The sequence below is a fragment of the Cynocephalus volans genome, chromosome 1 (genome assembly GCF_027409185.1).
Source record: "Cynocephalus volans isolate mCynVol1 chromosome 1, mCynVol1.pri, whole genome shotgun sequence".
NCBI classification, from domain to species: domain Eukaryota; kingdom Metazoa; phylum Chordata; class Mammalia; order Dermoptera; family Cynocephalidae; genus Cynocephalus; species Cynocephalus volans.
Window position 1 is genome coordinate 96,408,202 of NC_084460.1, and position 12,833 is coordinate 96,421,034.

General features: G+C 38.2%; 1 protein-coding gene across 2 annotated transcripts in view; it reads right to left on the reverse strand.

Moving 5' to 3' along the window:
* Positions 1–1,746: 1,746 nt before the first annotated feature.
* The window catches only part of PLD1 (phospholipase D1), a 128,271-nt gene continuing 117,184 nt past the window's right edge, over positions 1,747–12,833 (reverse strand). For both annotated transcript variants that reach the window (XM_063097591.1, XM_063097581.1), the window contains 3 exons: positions 9,506–9,659; positions 3,959–4,076; positions 1,747–2,046 (listed from right to left, as the gene is read on the reverse strand). In XM_063097591.1, the coding sequence (XP_062953661.1) occupies positions 1,822–2,046; positions 3,959–4,076; positions 9,506–9,659 (497 nt within the window). In that variant the 3' untranslated portion in view covers positions 1,747–1,821. The remainder of the gene's footprint in view (positions 2,047–3,958; positions 4,077–9,505; positions 9,660–12,833) is intronic.

Sequence of the window (12,833 nt, forward strand, 5' to 3'; positions counted from 1 at the left end):
ACAAAATCAAGAGCCAGTCTGTTGACAGTTTTAAAAATATTTAAAAATAAAATATAAGAAATCATTAGATATTCCACATACAGTCAATACTTCAAATGCCAATTTAAACTTCCTTCATAAATAGCAAATGTCTTTCTTACAGCTGCTATAGAATGAAGTCCTTTTACCATCTACAGCCATATGAGAAATAAGTTATTAACTCATACAAAAGTTCATTTCCATTATTGGTTATAAAATCCCACCTCATTTGTGTTGTGTTCTCCAGCTATGAATCCTCTCCTGGACATGACACTGTTTCTCTCCACTGTTTCTTCCCATATCACCAACTTTGTGCTCTTGTTTAACCTTTCCAATTGGAATATTAGCTCCATGAAAACTGGGATTGGGTGCTTGCTTTTTTCAAGAACCACCCAAATGAGATTCTGTCCAAGCAACCCACAGGCACGTGTAATCCCTGCACCGACTGTATCTGTACCAGGTGTTACAGGTACAGGCCTTCTGGAAACCCACATCAACTCTGCAGGCTGTGAGAGCAGTTCTGCTTAGTAAAATTAGAGCTCTGCTCTACCAAAGGGTACTCTAAAATCCAAAAAGGAAAAACAGGTTTCCACAACAATTCAGAGACTAGGACAATATGAATTAAAAAGTATCCTAACTTCTTCAGAAGTTCTGGTGGAATGTTATATTTAATAATGTATATTTAATCATGCAAGCAAAGCAGCACATATTTTACAATTAATTTTTTTTAAAAAAAGATAAATAGCTGGAAGGCTGAATGCCAAATAAAGTTAGACTCATATTTATTAACTTGGTAGGAGTTATAAAGCCTCTGATTCTATTGAAAGACAAATTGTGTTCACTGGCTTGATTTTGAAATGTAGAAACTTAAATTTCAATCTTCATCGGCTAAAGATGACAGGAAATTTTACACTACTAGAAGGAATCTTTTCTTATCTGGATCAAATCCCCACTGACACATTGCAGGTTTCTGAAGCCTGCATACTGGGAGTTTTATCTGGTTGCTGTGTAATCAAATCTCCTACGCATGTTTTCAGATTTGGTCAGGTGGGCACTATCACAAGGACACATCTTGTCAGTGTCTTTGGGAGCAAAGTGAAATCTTTGCCTCGGTATTTGAATTCCTTCCTGTTGCTCAGTGGTGTCAACCTATAGTGTCAACGTTATCAGAAGGGTCTAACGCAGGCTGCTGTGTAGACCAAAGTCTGTCCTGTTCTTACAGTGACTGAAAAAGAATGATGACCATGTCCTTGGTCAGGTGAACACTACTACCTCAGGACCAGGCGGGCAGGAGCATCCCGTGTAACCTTGAAGAATCATAGAGCAGTGTCACAACATCGTTTAGCAATAAACAATATTTCAAACAGTGCCTGTATGGACTATGAGATGAGTGCAGGTCCAGCAGACATGGGCTGCATAAATGATCTGAAAAGCATAAGGAGGTTCTGACAACTTTTGGCAACCTGGATCACAGTTACAAATAAATTCTCATTAGCAAAGGAAATGGATTTTGGTGTATGTCATGGAATTTGAGTATGTGTTTTAAGTCACTGAGTGCATGCTACCAACAAGAACACAGCCCCCTCTTCACAAGGATAGGCAGAAGGAATTGCAAAGCCTTGCTGATGTTCAGTGTCCTTACATAAGTGTGACTTCAGCTCTTCCCAGCCGTTTCATACGGTCCATGGGTTGGATAGAAGAGTGCATTGGGCCTGGCTTCGGCTGTGAGGTCTCCAGGAAGGCACTGTGTGCAGCGTGGTCTCAGGGTAGAAGTCCTTGAGCTGCAAACAAGTATAAGGTCTTTTAAGTCCAAACCTCCATGGGCACTATGGCTTCTTTGGTTCCGACAGAAGGCAATAGGCTTTCTTCAGACAAGAAATAAAAGGGGAATTGCACCAGGAACCCACGGATCTTTTTCAGTTCCTCTTCAGCTCTAATGGGATCTTCCTTTGCTAATATAGGCTTGTTTATAAAGTCTCTCAGCTGAATTAAATTGTGCACTTCATCATTGGGAAGGCACCGGAACACCTGATCGGAACACAAATAGGAAAATGAGTGATAAGTTTAAAAGAAAGCACATGCCCCTTATGGAAAATAATCATTCCAACAGACAAGGCCTTTGTTTCGTGAAACGCATATTAGTGGGTTTTTTCCTCCCAATTTTATTTATATTTATTTTTGTAGGGTACAGTGTATTGTTTCAGTACATGCGTATACTGCACAATGACTGAAACACATATTAGTTTTATGTTATAGCACAGACATGATTTAAGAGTTGCTTTTCTTATGTGCTACAAATAGATCTTCTTTCACCAAAAAATCATAGCTCAATCCTTATATCTGATCTACACAAGTCATTAACCTCAGGATAAAGTGAAGCTAACGGTAAGAAATGTCACTGATGTTACCTCACATTAAGGGTAATTTTTTAAGGTAATAATCATCCCTGAATTTCACTGGAGGATCTGGTCTAAGAGGAAAATTACATATTATATTTTCTCTAACTTTTTTAAAGAGAAGTTCATATGCATACCTTTACTTAGAGTGATCAATTATTAATATGTATCTCTTACTTTGCTGATTGGAAATGAGTTTGGGACATCATTACCACTTCATCTCTGAATACTTCTGCATGTGTTTCTTAAGAATAAAGACATGTGTCTATATAATTACAATACCATTCTCACACCTAAGAAAATTGATTTCATAATTTAAGATACTGTCCATATTCAGATTTCTCCTACCATCCCCAAAATGTCTTTTATAGCTGTTTTCCCCTAATCTGGGACTCAAACAAGGCTATGTACTGCATTTGTAAAATGACATATTAATAAACTCCATGCACATGACCTATTTGATCATGGTCTTGAGTCCTCAGTATGAAATAAGGCTACGTACCTAGTTGTCAATAAGAATGATAAAGTCGACATGCTAGAAGGGACTCTGGAAGTCATGAAAAAGAACATACTCTTACCCAATTTCTCATAGATGGTCAACAAATCTCAGCTTGAGTATTTTCAATGGTGGGAAACTGGCTACTTCATGAGATAACCCGTTCCACTGTTAGACAACTCTTAGCTCTTGTACATTCTTTATCGTAACCAATGGATAAACTTATCAGGAGATGCATTTGGTATGCATCAAATGGAGCTGGTTTTAAAACACCTTTCTAAAATTAGAGCTGTCCAAAAGGACATATCTTGTTATTAGTAAGCTTCATCATAAAAATAGATACCATTTACTATGCTCTATGTGCTCAATACATTTAATAGGCTATTCTTTATCCTTATAACCACCCACTGAATATCCCTCCCAATTTATAGGAGAGGAAAGGAAGGCTCAGAAAGTCAAGTAACTACACACAAGGTTCTATCAGCAGCAGCTGGCTGAGCTGGGTTCCAGCTCTGACTCATTTTTCCATCCCATATGCCTCTCTTCTATTTGTAACTAGACATGTACAAGTCTAGGTAACCATGTGCTAAGATGCTCATGATGGGATTCCTGCATCAGATGAGAGATCAGAATGTTGCTAATGCCTCTTCTAAACCAAAATCGATGATACTTTTTGACTGTTTGTTTTTTAGTATCTACAAAGAGATATTTTATTACAACCTGGAGATGAACTGGTTCTTTCACACTCATTAAGAACACTTTGTACCAGGCCGGCCCCGTGGCTCACTCGGGAGAGTGCGGCACTGGGAGTGTAGCGGCGCTCCTGCCGCGGGTTCGGATCCTATATAGGGATGGCCTGTGCGCTCACTGGCTGAGCGCGGTGCGGACGACACCAAGCCAAGGGTTGCGATCCCCTTACCGGTCACGAAAAAGGACAAAAAAAAAAAAAAAAAAAAAAAGAACACTCTGTACCAATAATATGCAGAAATAATGCTTTTTGTGATGAGATTCAGTGGGAAAAAAATGAGGAGGAATACAAGAACCTCACCTTATCATAAATTGTAGCATTTCTAGCTGCTGTTGAAACCCACACTTCCTTGAAGAATTTGTCACTCACTGGATCCTGAATGTCCTCACTTGGGTCAGAAAGATAGCCAAGGACAACCCTGAAATACAAGTGTCCTCCAAATTGAGTAACTGAGAAAGCAGTTTTTTACAGGCAGGCATTATATGTATCATCTAAGTTGCAAAACAAAACAAAACAAACCTCAGTTGCTTCGATGCTTCAATGTTTTAACTGTTGGACAGAGAGAAAGATTTTATTCTAATTTTTATCTTAATTTTGTCCTAAGAGCAAAATTTGATCCTTGTAATTTGGCCTAAGGTGGTCAGAACCTTGATGGATAGGATTAGCACCCAAAACACACACCAGAAAATGTACTAAGCCCTTTCCAAGGACTATCTCCCTAAATCCTCAACAACCCTATAAAAAAAGCAACTATTACCTTCGTTTTACAGACAAGAGAACTAAGGCACAGAGGGGTTAAATTGCTTGTTCAAGGTCACACAGCTGGTCAGTGGTAGAGCTGGGACTTTAAAGAATCTGACTGACTCGGAAACTGGGATGTGACTTTCCTTCTACCTTCTCTGGTCCTTCCCTTCCTGCCCCTTCTCTTCCCTTGGGCTAAGCACCAGGCTGAACTCCAGGGTCCAGAAATGAATAATAAAGACACAGATCCTCTCTGGGTAGAGTTAAATTTGATGAGTGGGACCAAAAATGAATAAATAATCACCCACAAAAGGAATTCATTACAGTTGTGATAAATACAGGGTGTGCTTTAATATTTTTAGTATATGTGCTGCCGAAGCGAGCACCAGGGCGTGCTTTAAGAGTCTGAGACGGGGGTGCTCAGGAAAATTTCTCCTTCCCTCACCTGTTTCCCTGACCCCACCTACTGTCTTTTAGGATTCAGTAAAAGATCAGCTCTATAAAGCTTTTTATGGAGCCCCCTTCTCCCATCTCCTAGTTAATCCCGGAAGATTTGAACATTCTTTCTTTGTTCCCAGCTGTACTTCATATACACTTTGTTTTTATCAGAGCACCTAAATATTTTATGCACTTTTTGTTTTTAACAGACCATCTACCACTTCTAGAATGCAAATTCTCCATGATGTGGCTACTCTCATATCCCCAGGGTACCCGGCATAAAAGAAGCCACATACTAAATGTTGTCTGAATTGATTATACATAAACAGGAGACTAGAAATAGCAAAAAAAAAAAAAAAAAAAAAAAAAATCCAGCCAAACAAGGTAAGTTTTAGAGGTCACATTTGAAAATTATAACTACCCTCATACTTATAGAAGGCTTTAGGATTAAAAAGCACTGCTACCTTAATCCTGTGAGGGAGGTGGGACAGATGACTCCCACTTGCAGATGAGAAACTCACATTTGGAGACATATAGTAATTGAGCTAGAACTCAGACTGGGACCAAAGCCCTTTTCTCACATGCTTGCTAGATACAAAGAACACCAAAGAGCAACGGGAAAGTAGTCCTTTCAAGGACTTTGGCTTTTACATCGAATGAAATGGGTAGTCATTGTGGACACCTGGGCAGAGGAGTAACAGGATCTGATTTACATATTAAAATATGGTTGCTGTATTGAGAATAGACGGGGGGGTGGGGGCACTAGGATTTTTGAGTTTAATAATCTCAAAATTCTACTTCCACTTCAAATAATGCCTCCTTCAGACTACACAAAAATAACTTTAATAAAAAAGGATTTAAGGGATGATGTTTGCACATAGTTGTTGGCTGCTAACTGAAACCCAAAGTGAAATTTCATTGCACCAAATTTAAAGGACAGTGCAAGTTATGACAGTAATTCAATTATAATTTGGGCTAGGTATCAGGTGCTTAAAACTGAGCAAAAAAGTTTTTGTGTGACTCTGCTTTTAAATTAGAACAAGAGGTGAGGCAATGTTCACCAAGTCATCAGTTAAGGGCTTGTCTGTAAAAAAAAAATAGTTAAATAAGTCCATAATAGGCAATATTTAGCAATAAGTTATTTTCCCAGTCCGTATTTTATTTATAAGATATTTATGTTAAAATGCACAGTAAAAATAATACGAATCACTAGTTTTATTGCATGTAGAAGTGTATAAGGGCCATTATTTAATATTTGTTTATTCATCACAAAAAGTGAGACCGTAGGAAAACTGCAAAAAGTTATTTCTTTTCTTTACATTCCTCATGTCTATCACTCTAAATGATTCTGAGCTCTACTTGTGTGGAGAATGGTTTCTATTGAGTATGGTTATATCTGTAAAGTTTGGATAATTTTCCAGGATTTGACTGTTGGGCTCACAGTTGTGACATTCGGTATAGTACCCTGTTGGTTCATTCTGTCTCTATTTAGAACTGATTTCACATTGAACTGTGTCTCTATTTCTATTTAAAAAATAGCCCAGATGAAAAATGGATTAAAACTGCATTTTTTAAAATAAGAAAATGGCTATGTTCTAGGCCACAATATTTATCTTTAGCAACAATTCTTAATAAAAAGAGGCTAACATTGACAAAAGGTTTTTGTGGTGTTATTTAATGTATTATCTGTGTATGTCATTGGGGCAAAATGAAAATAATTATTTAAGAACAACTGGCTCTTAAAGACAATTTGAAAATTGCTCCAAAAAATAAAGCTCTTAGTAATAAACTTAGCATGAAATGTACAGGATCAGCATGAAAGAAAAAAAAAATGTGAATGATTTATTGAAGTTCAACCCTTTTCCCCCAATAATGAAAACTCTAAAGCTTTATTGAAGAACACAACCAAAAAACTTGAATGTACTGAAGCCCATATCTTGTTATTCAACAGGATGACTCAATATTAGAAAGATGTCAGATTAATCTATAAGTCTGCTCTAATCCCAATTTTAAAAAAACTATTAAGGACGTGAGAGAACTTGAATAAATAATTCCAAAGTTCAAGTGAAAGGATGAATACTTAAAAAAAGGTCACGATTATTCTGGGTAAAAAATACTAATTTAAGGAAGCGGTATGGCAAAAAGTAGGATTAAAACGCACAGCCACAATAATTAAAATGGCATCACACTTGCATGTAAGTAAACAGACATTCAATATAGCAATGGAAAGACTAGAAATAAGAATAAATGCAATTCAGTGTATCATAAAGAGACACTACAGATCAGAGAGGCAGAGTACGACTCTACAACATACAGCTCTGGATCAGCTGGTTAGTTGGAAAAACAAAGTTAGAACCCCTACCTCTTTTCTTATATTAAAATAAACTGCAGATGTTAAAAGCAAAATAAAAAAAGTACTGGGAGAAAATATAAGTAAATGTTTGATCTTGGGCTGGGGAAGTTATTCTAAGCATTTAGGAAAAGGAGAAAAAAAACAAAAAGCTGATCGATTTGGTTAATAAGAATTGAAAAATTTCCCCTAAATACTCTAAATATGACCAAAAGGCAATTGACCAACCAGATTTGCACCCATGTAACAAAGGAATTAGCACCCTATATATTTAAAGTAGTCACAAATATTAAAAGAAAGTTAAACATTCCAACATAGTGGTGCAGTGGACATGAACAGGCTAGGCAATTGACAACAGAACAATCACACATGGCTAATAAACACATTTATAAAAAAAATCTAGAAAATCTGAATTAAAATAATAAAATTCCATTTGCAATTCAACAAATTGGCAAAGATTAAGTAAAATAATAGAACTCAGGAAAGATAGAAGAAATAAGCCCTCTCAAACATTGCTAATGATATGACTGGAAGTTAAAGGGCAAAGGAAGCCGCACGAAGAAAGTTTCCTTAGTCTAAGGAAACAGTTAAGAAGGTGAACAAGGTCGTATCTACGAACATACCAATTTTTTTTTGAATCAGCAAAAATTTGCCAATGAAGTATTAGTTAAAGGAATTATGGCATACATACACAGTGAAATATGATGTAGCCATTAAAATATTATAGCAGAATATTTAATGACATGCTGTAGACCTTCGAGATTCTAATTATGTTTTTTTAAAAAAGAAATACAGTATATTGCTATATACATATAGGGAAAAAGTGGAATGATATATATCCAATGCTAAAACTGTTAGCCCTGGGTAGTGGTACTAGAGGTGAATTTAATTTTCTTATTTGTTTTCTGTACTTGACAAATTTCTACAATAAAAATGTGTTGTAATCAGAACACTCTACCTCTATAATTATTATACATTTAAAAAGTTGTAAAAAAGCCCACTTTAAAAAGAATACTTAAGTTCTCACAGAACTGAAAAGATACGCATGTATTTCCAGCTTACAAAAGGAAACATTTGTTTCCCTATATATGCTGCAGTAGGCAATCAATGGGTTGATTAGCAGGGTACTAATTTTAAATTCTTCCCTGCTAAACAAAACAAATTAACATTAGAAGTGAATTTAAATATCAATGGTTTGAAAAAAATTCTTACTGGCAAAACAATTAGTAGCAAAGGCAATAAATACAGCAATAAAAGTTGTTAGAAGGTGTTGACAGTCTGATTTTGAGGGAAGGATTTGCTGAGCTACTTGGACAGAGAGAGGAGAATGAATGTCCCTGGAACTGAAGCTTATCTTGGTCTCAGAGGCCAGAGTCTGAGACTGGTAGGAATGAGGGATACGTCTGTTGCATTTGCAGGGAATATCCTGAAATGGACCATAAACACATGAAGGATTAAAACAACAGCGCTGCAGTGCACTGCCCTTCCTTAAATAGCACCGGCCTCAACTGTGTCAGGGACACTTGCTGCATCTCACTCTAGAGGCTACATTGAAATTGCACCATGGCAAATATAGTTCTAGAATCATAAAATGGTGGACTTCCTGCAAAGGCCTAGAGGTGGGTGATTGGTCCATAGACCGTCCTTGTCTAGATCATCCAATATGATCTAGAAGGTTCTAGAAGGATCACTCTGCTGAGGAGAATAGACTACAGGGGCTGGGGGCAGTTAGATCAAATCCTAAAATGTTCTCAATAATGCTTTATTGGATGAAGGATTCGTTTAGGACCACACAGCCTAAATGAGGCAAGCTTCTTAGCTCAGTGTTCTCTCTGCTTGACCACGGATTTATCTAAAACTCACATCTTCCTGCCAAGGATCGGGGATCTTCCATATCTGGAATTATCTTAAACCTGAGAACAGGAGTTCCCACATTTAGACACCAGTAGTCACTGGAATACTCCTTTAATAACTTCTATTATATCCTTGTATTACTGAAACTACTTTTATTTGTAAAACTGGACTCACTTTTAAAAACTCAAACAGACACTAAATGGTTTGACCTGGCCTGGTCCTAAATCAATAAATATATTTAAAATGCTAGTTTTTCTACTGCACATAAAGATAATAAAAATCTATTAAGATAAAAAGTGTTCTGCCGAAAGTCATTTTGCATACTACTGGTGGTGCACATCTATATTCTGCGAGGCACTGCTTCAGACAAACAGGGACCTGGGATGACATGGGTGCTCAGGGCTGGGTCCCCATGCCTGCTTCTGTGGAACTACGTCAGGGAGACACAGCCTGGGAGGGCCGACCTGAAGCACTGTAGCCGAAGTCCATGGGCGAACCGACCAGCTTGGTATTCTTCTCCATCCATGACCGAAGGGACCATCTCTGTGTCCTGCACAATGACAGCCATCTCACTGTCACGCTTTCCCAGCAAGCTTCGGTCATTTATGTTGGCAGAGCCTATAAGGAGAAACAGTGAAACTGAACATTCTCGCTGTGACAGACACTGCTAGTTGCCCTCTCCACTCAATTCTTCCTTGCTAACAAAACTGTAATTTTATTCAGTTCATCAAGGGAAGATGTGCTGTAGGGAGGTGAGGCACTCCCTAACTTAGGGGTGAATCTTGATCAGTCTAAGCCAGCCATGGTAATTTCATTATTACTGGTGACTGGCTTAGGAATGGGCACTTGATGTGTGACCTAAAGGAAAGTCTTTTAGGAGCTTCTGAAAAGTTTTTCTCCTTTATAGAAAGGAACACATGGAATGAATGCTTTGTTGTTTTGGCTTGATGGGTTGGATGAAGACATGATTTCCGGAGCTGCTGCAGCCATTGTGCAACCACTAGGGGACAGACAGGCTGGGAGTGGCAGAGCAGAAAGAAGACTCTGGGTCTTTAAGTCACTGAACTAGCCAACCCTAGAACTTTCTTACCTTGTTATGTGAAATAATACACTTTCCTTACTGTTTCACCCACTTTTTGTTGAGTTTTATATCTTGCGGCTCAAAGGATTCTAACTAATATAACCATCAAGTACTTAAAAGAAAAAGACATGTTACCAGTTCAATACAGAAGATGGCTTCACTTTTAGAATTAAGAATCAAACTCTCTGTAGATTTAACCATAATCATATAATTATGAATGTCAAAACCCAAGAGTACCTTCACAATCAACAGAGTCTAATTTCAAATACAGATTGTCATTAGTGGCTTTGGGCTTTCCACTCTCTTGCCTCACTTGTGTGAAATGCCATCAACATCTGTATCAACTTCCCTCCATTCTATTTTTAAATCCAAATGAGCTGAGAATGTTGACTTTTACATGTGAAGGGCAAAGATTTTCATATTAGTTCAACCTGTGCTCTCTGCGGTCCTCTGCCATGAATTCAGAAACCCCATCACGTTTTCTGCATTAATCACTGCAGATTCACATTTTTGAATCCTTGAGGTGTCCTTTGAACTACAAAAGGTGCCCAACTAACTCTTTGTTCTTCTTGTTCCTCTTGGCCCAGTCTCCACACTCCGCTGCTTCTGCAGACATGGAGCAGAAGGGTCAGGTTGAACAGGCGCCCTGGCTGCTCCCTGTGACTGGGGCAGCCAGAACTGTAAGGCGAGAGCAGCCCTGCTGTGAGCCCAAATGGCAGGATTTTGTGCATGAGAAAAAGCTGCCCTTTCCTGAAGAGACTTTACTGTCATTTGCCAGAATACTGTAAGAAAGTTAATATACAAATCTAATATGACTACACATGTGAATGGTGCCCCATGATAGTCCTTGGTGACAGAGAAAGGATCGAGTACCCCAAAGAAATTTCTTCGGCGTGCTATTGGAGTGCTGTAAGGTGAGAACCTTTAAAACACTTTGATATGTAAGCAATGAATTGTCCTTTATAAGGAACACTTACATTTTCATTATGCTATAAAGTTTGCAGCCATATCTTTGGGCTTGACAGTTGGCCCAGCATTAATTTGGGCAAGTCATTTAATCTTTCTCAGCTTTAATTTGATCTTTTATAAACTGGGATATATATAATATACCTATGCAGAGATGCTGTGGGAATTAAGTAAGACCATGTGAAAGCTCTTTACAAATGTTAATTATCATTGGCATTATTATCAGGTATCTGTTAATAACTCTATAACATTTGCATCAGAGAACATTGCCATAGGAAGAGACAACTTTCTGGAAAGTAGCATTTGCATCAAAGAAGCTTCCTCTCTGGCTTAATCACCCCATGTGTGAACTGTAAGAACTGGAGGAATGAAGTTTCCATAGTGCTGCTTTGGGACTTCACTACCCCTTTGTCCCCGGCAGAGGCTGCTATCTGGCAGAAGCTGCTGCAAGGGGCAGACATTGCTGCTCTGTTCACTGTCAGAAGCACTGGGGACACGAGCCAGCCTGGAAAGCTGCCTTCACACACACACACTCTGACACGCTCTCACACCAGTCCCAGACCCCCCTTCCACCACCGTGGGCCCCCACAGTCCTCAGGGGAGGAACGCATTCCAGCAAGGTGAGCTGGAATTCTTAGAGAGAGGATGTGGTTCTTGTACTTTAAGGGCTGATCTGGAGTTACCCAGAGCACTGAGTCTCCACCACATTGGATAAGTGAGTTGGCTGTTATTTAACAGCAGTGTAGAGAAAGGGATGAGAAAATTTTAGATGAATTGAATAAATTAGATACAGACAAAGATGATATTGATGGATGTAAATGCTACCTTCATTCTTGTTAAACTTCCTGTATTCTGAAAATCTAATCCAGAACAGTATATGTAGTATTATCCCATTTTTATATAACATATGAGAAAGAAGAGAAAGTAAAGCATCTAGAGAGATACACACTGAAGAGTTAACAGTTGTGAGTGCCTCCCTGGAAAGAGAGAGAAAAACGGGGAATTTTGACCTTTTCCTCTCTATCTGTCCTTAGAGTTTAAACTGCTTACAACAAATGTGCATTATATTCATGCATTACTTTTTATGATAACTGCAAAACAGAGTTTGTGAAGTGGTTTGATCATTTAAAACCATTTAATTTTTAGAAAATGACCTTTTTGGAGTCTATATAAAACTTTTTAAAAATTGTGAAATATAGCAAAATATAAGAGTATGTGAAAACACATATGTCCAACTTAAGCAATAATAAAGTAAACATCACTGGATTTATCTTCCAGGCTGAAAACATCATTCCCACATTCCAGAAGCTCATTTATACACCTTCCCGTGCATACCACTCCCTCCCCAAGAGGGAGACTTGATGGTGAATTTTATGTTCATCACACTCTGCATGTTTTCCTAAACAGAAAATAGTTTACTGTTTCTGAGAGTGGCATACCCTCATATGCCACTCTCAAGCCTGCCTTTAAATACTGATATTCATGACCTCTGCAGTTTTCCTGCCTGCCCAAACTCACTGATGGCCTCTGGATTTTCTAGCTTTAGTTCAGCAATATCCATCCCAACTTCTGTGGTGTTGGGTGGAATGAATAGCTGCCTCTCCTTTAGCCTGTATGCTCTGAGGGCAATGGCACTGTTTCATTCCCATTTTGCCTACTGTGCTTTGCAGTGGATTGGTGAACATTAAAAACAATTGTTTCACTTAATCAACATGATACACTTAAGCTCTACTTAAAGGAAAGCA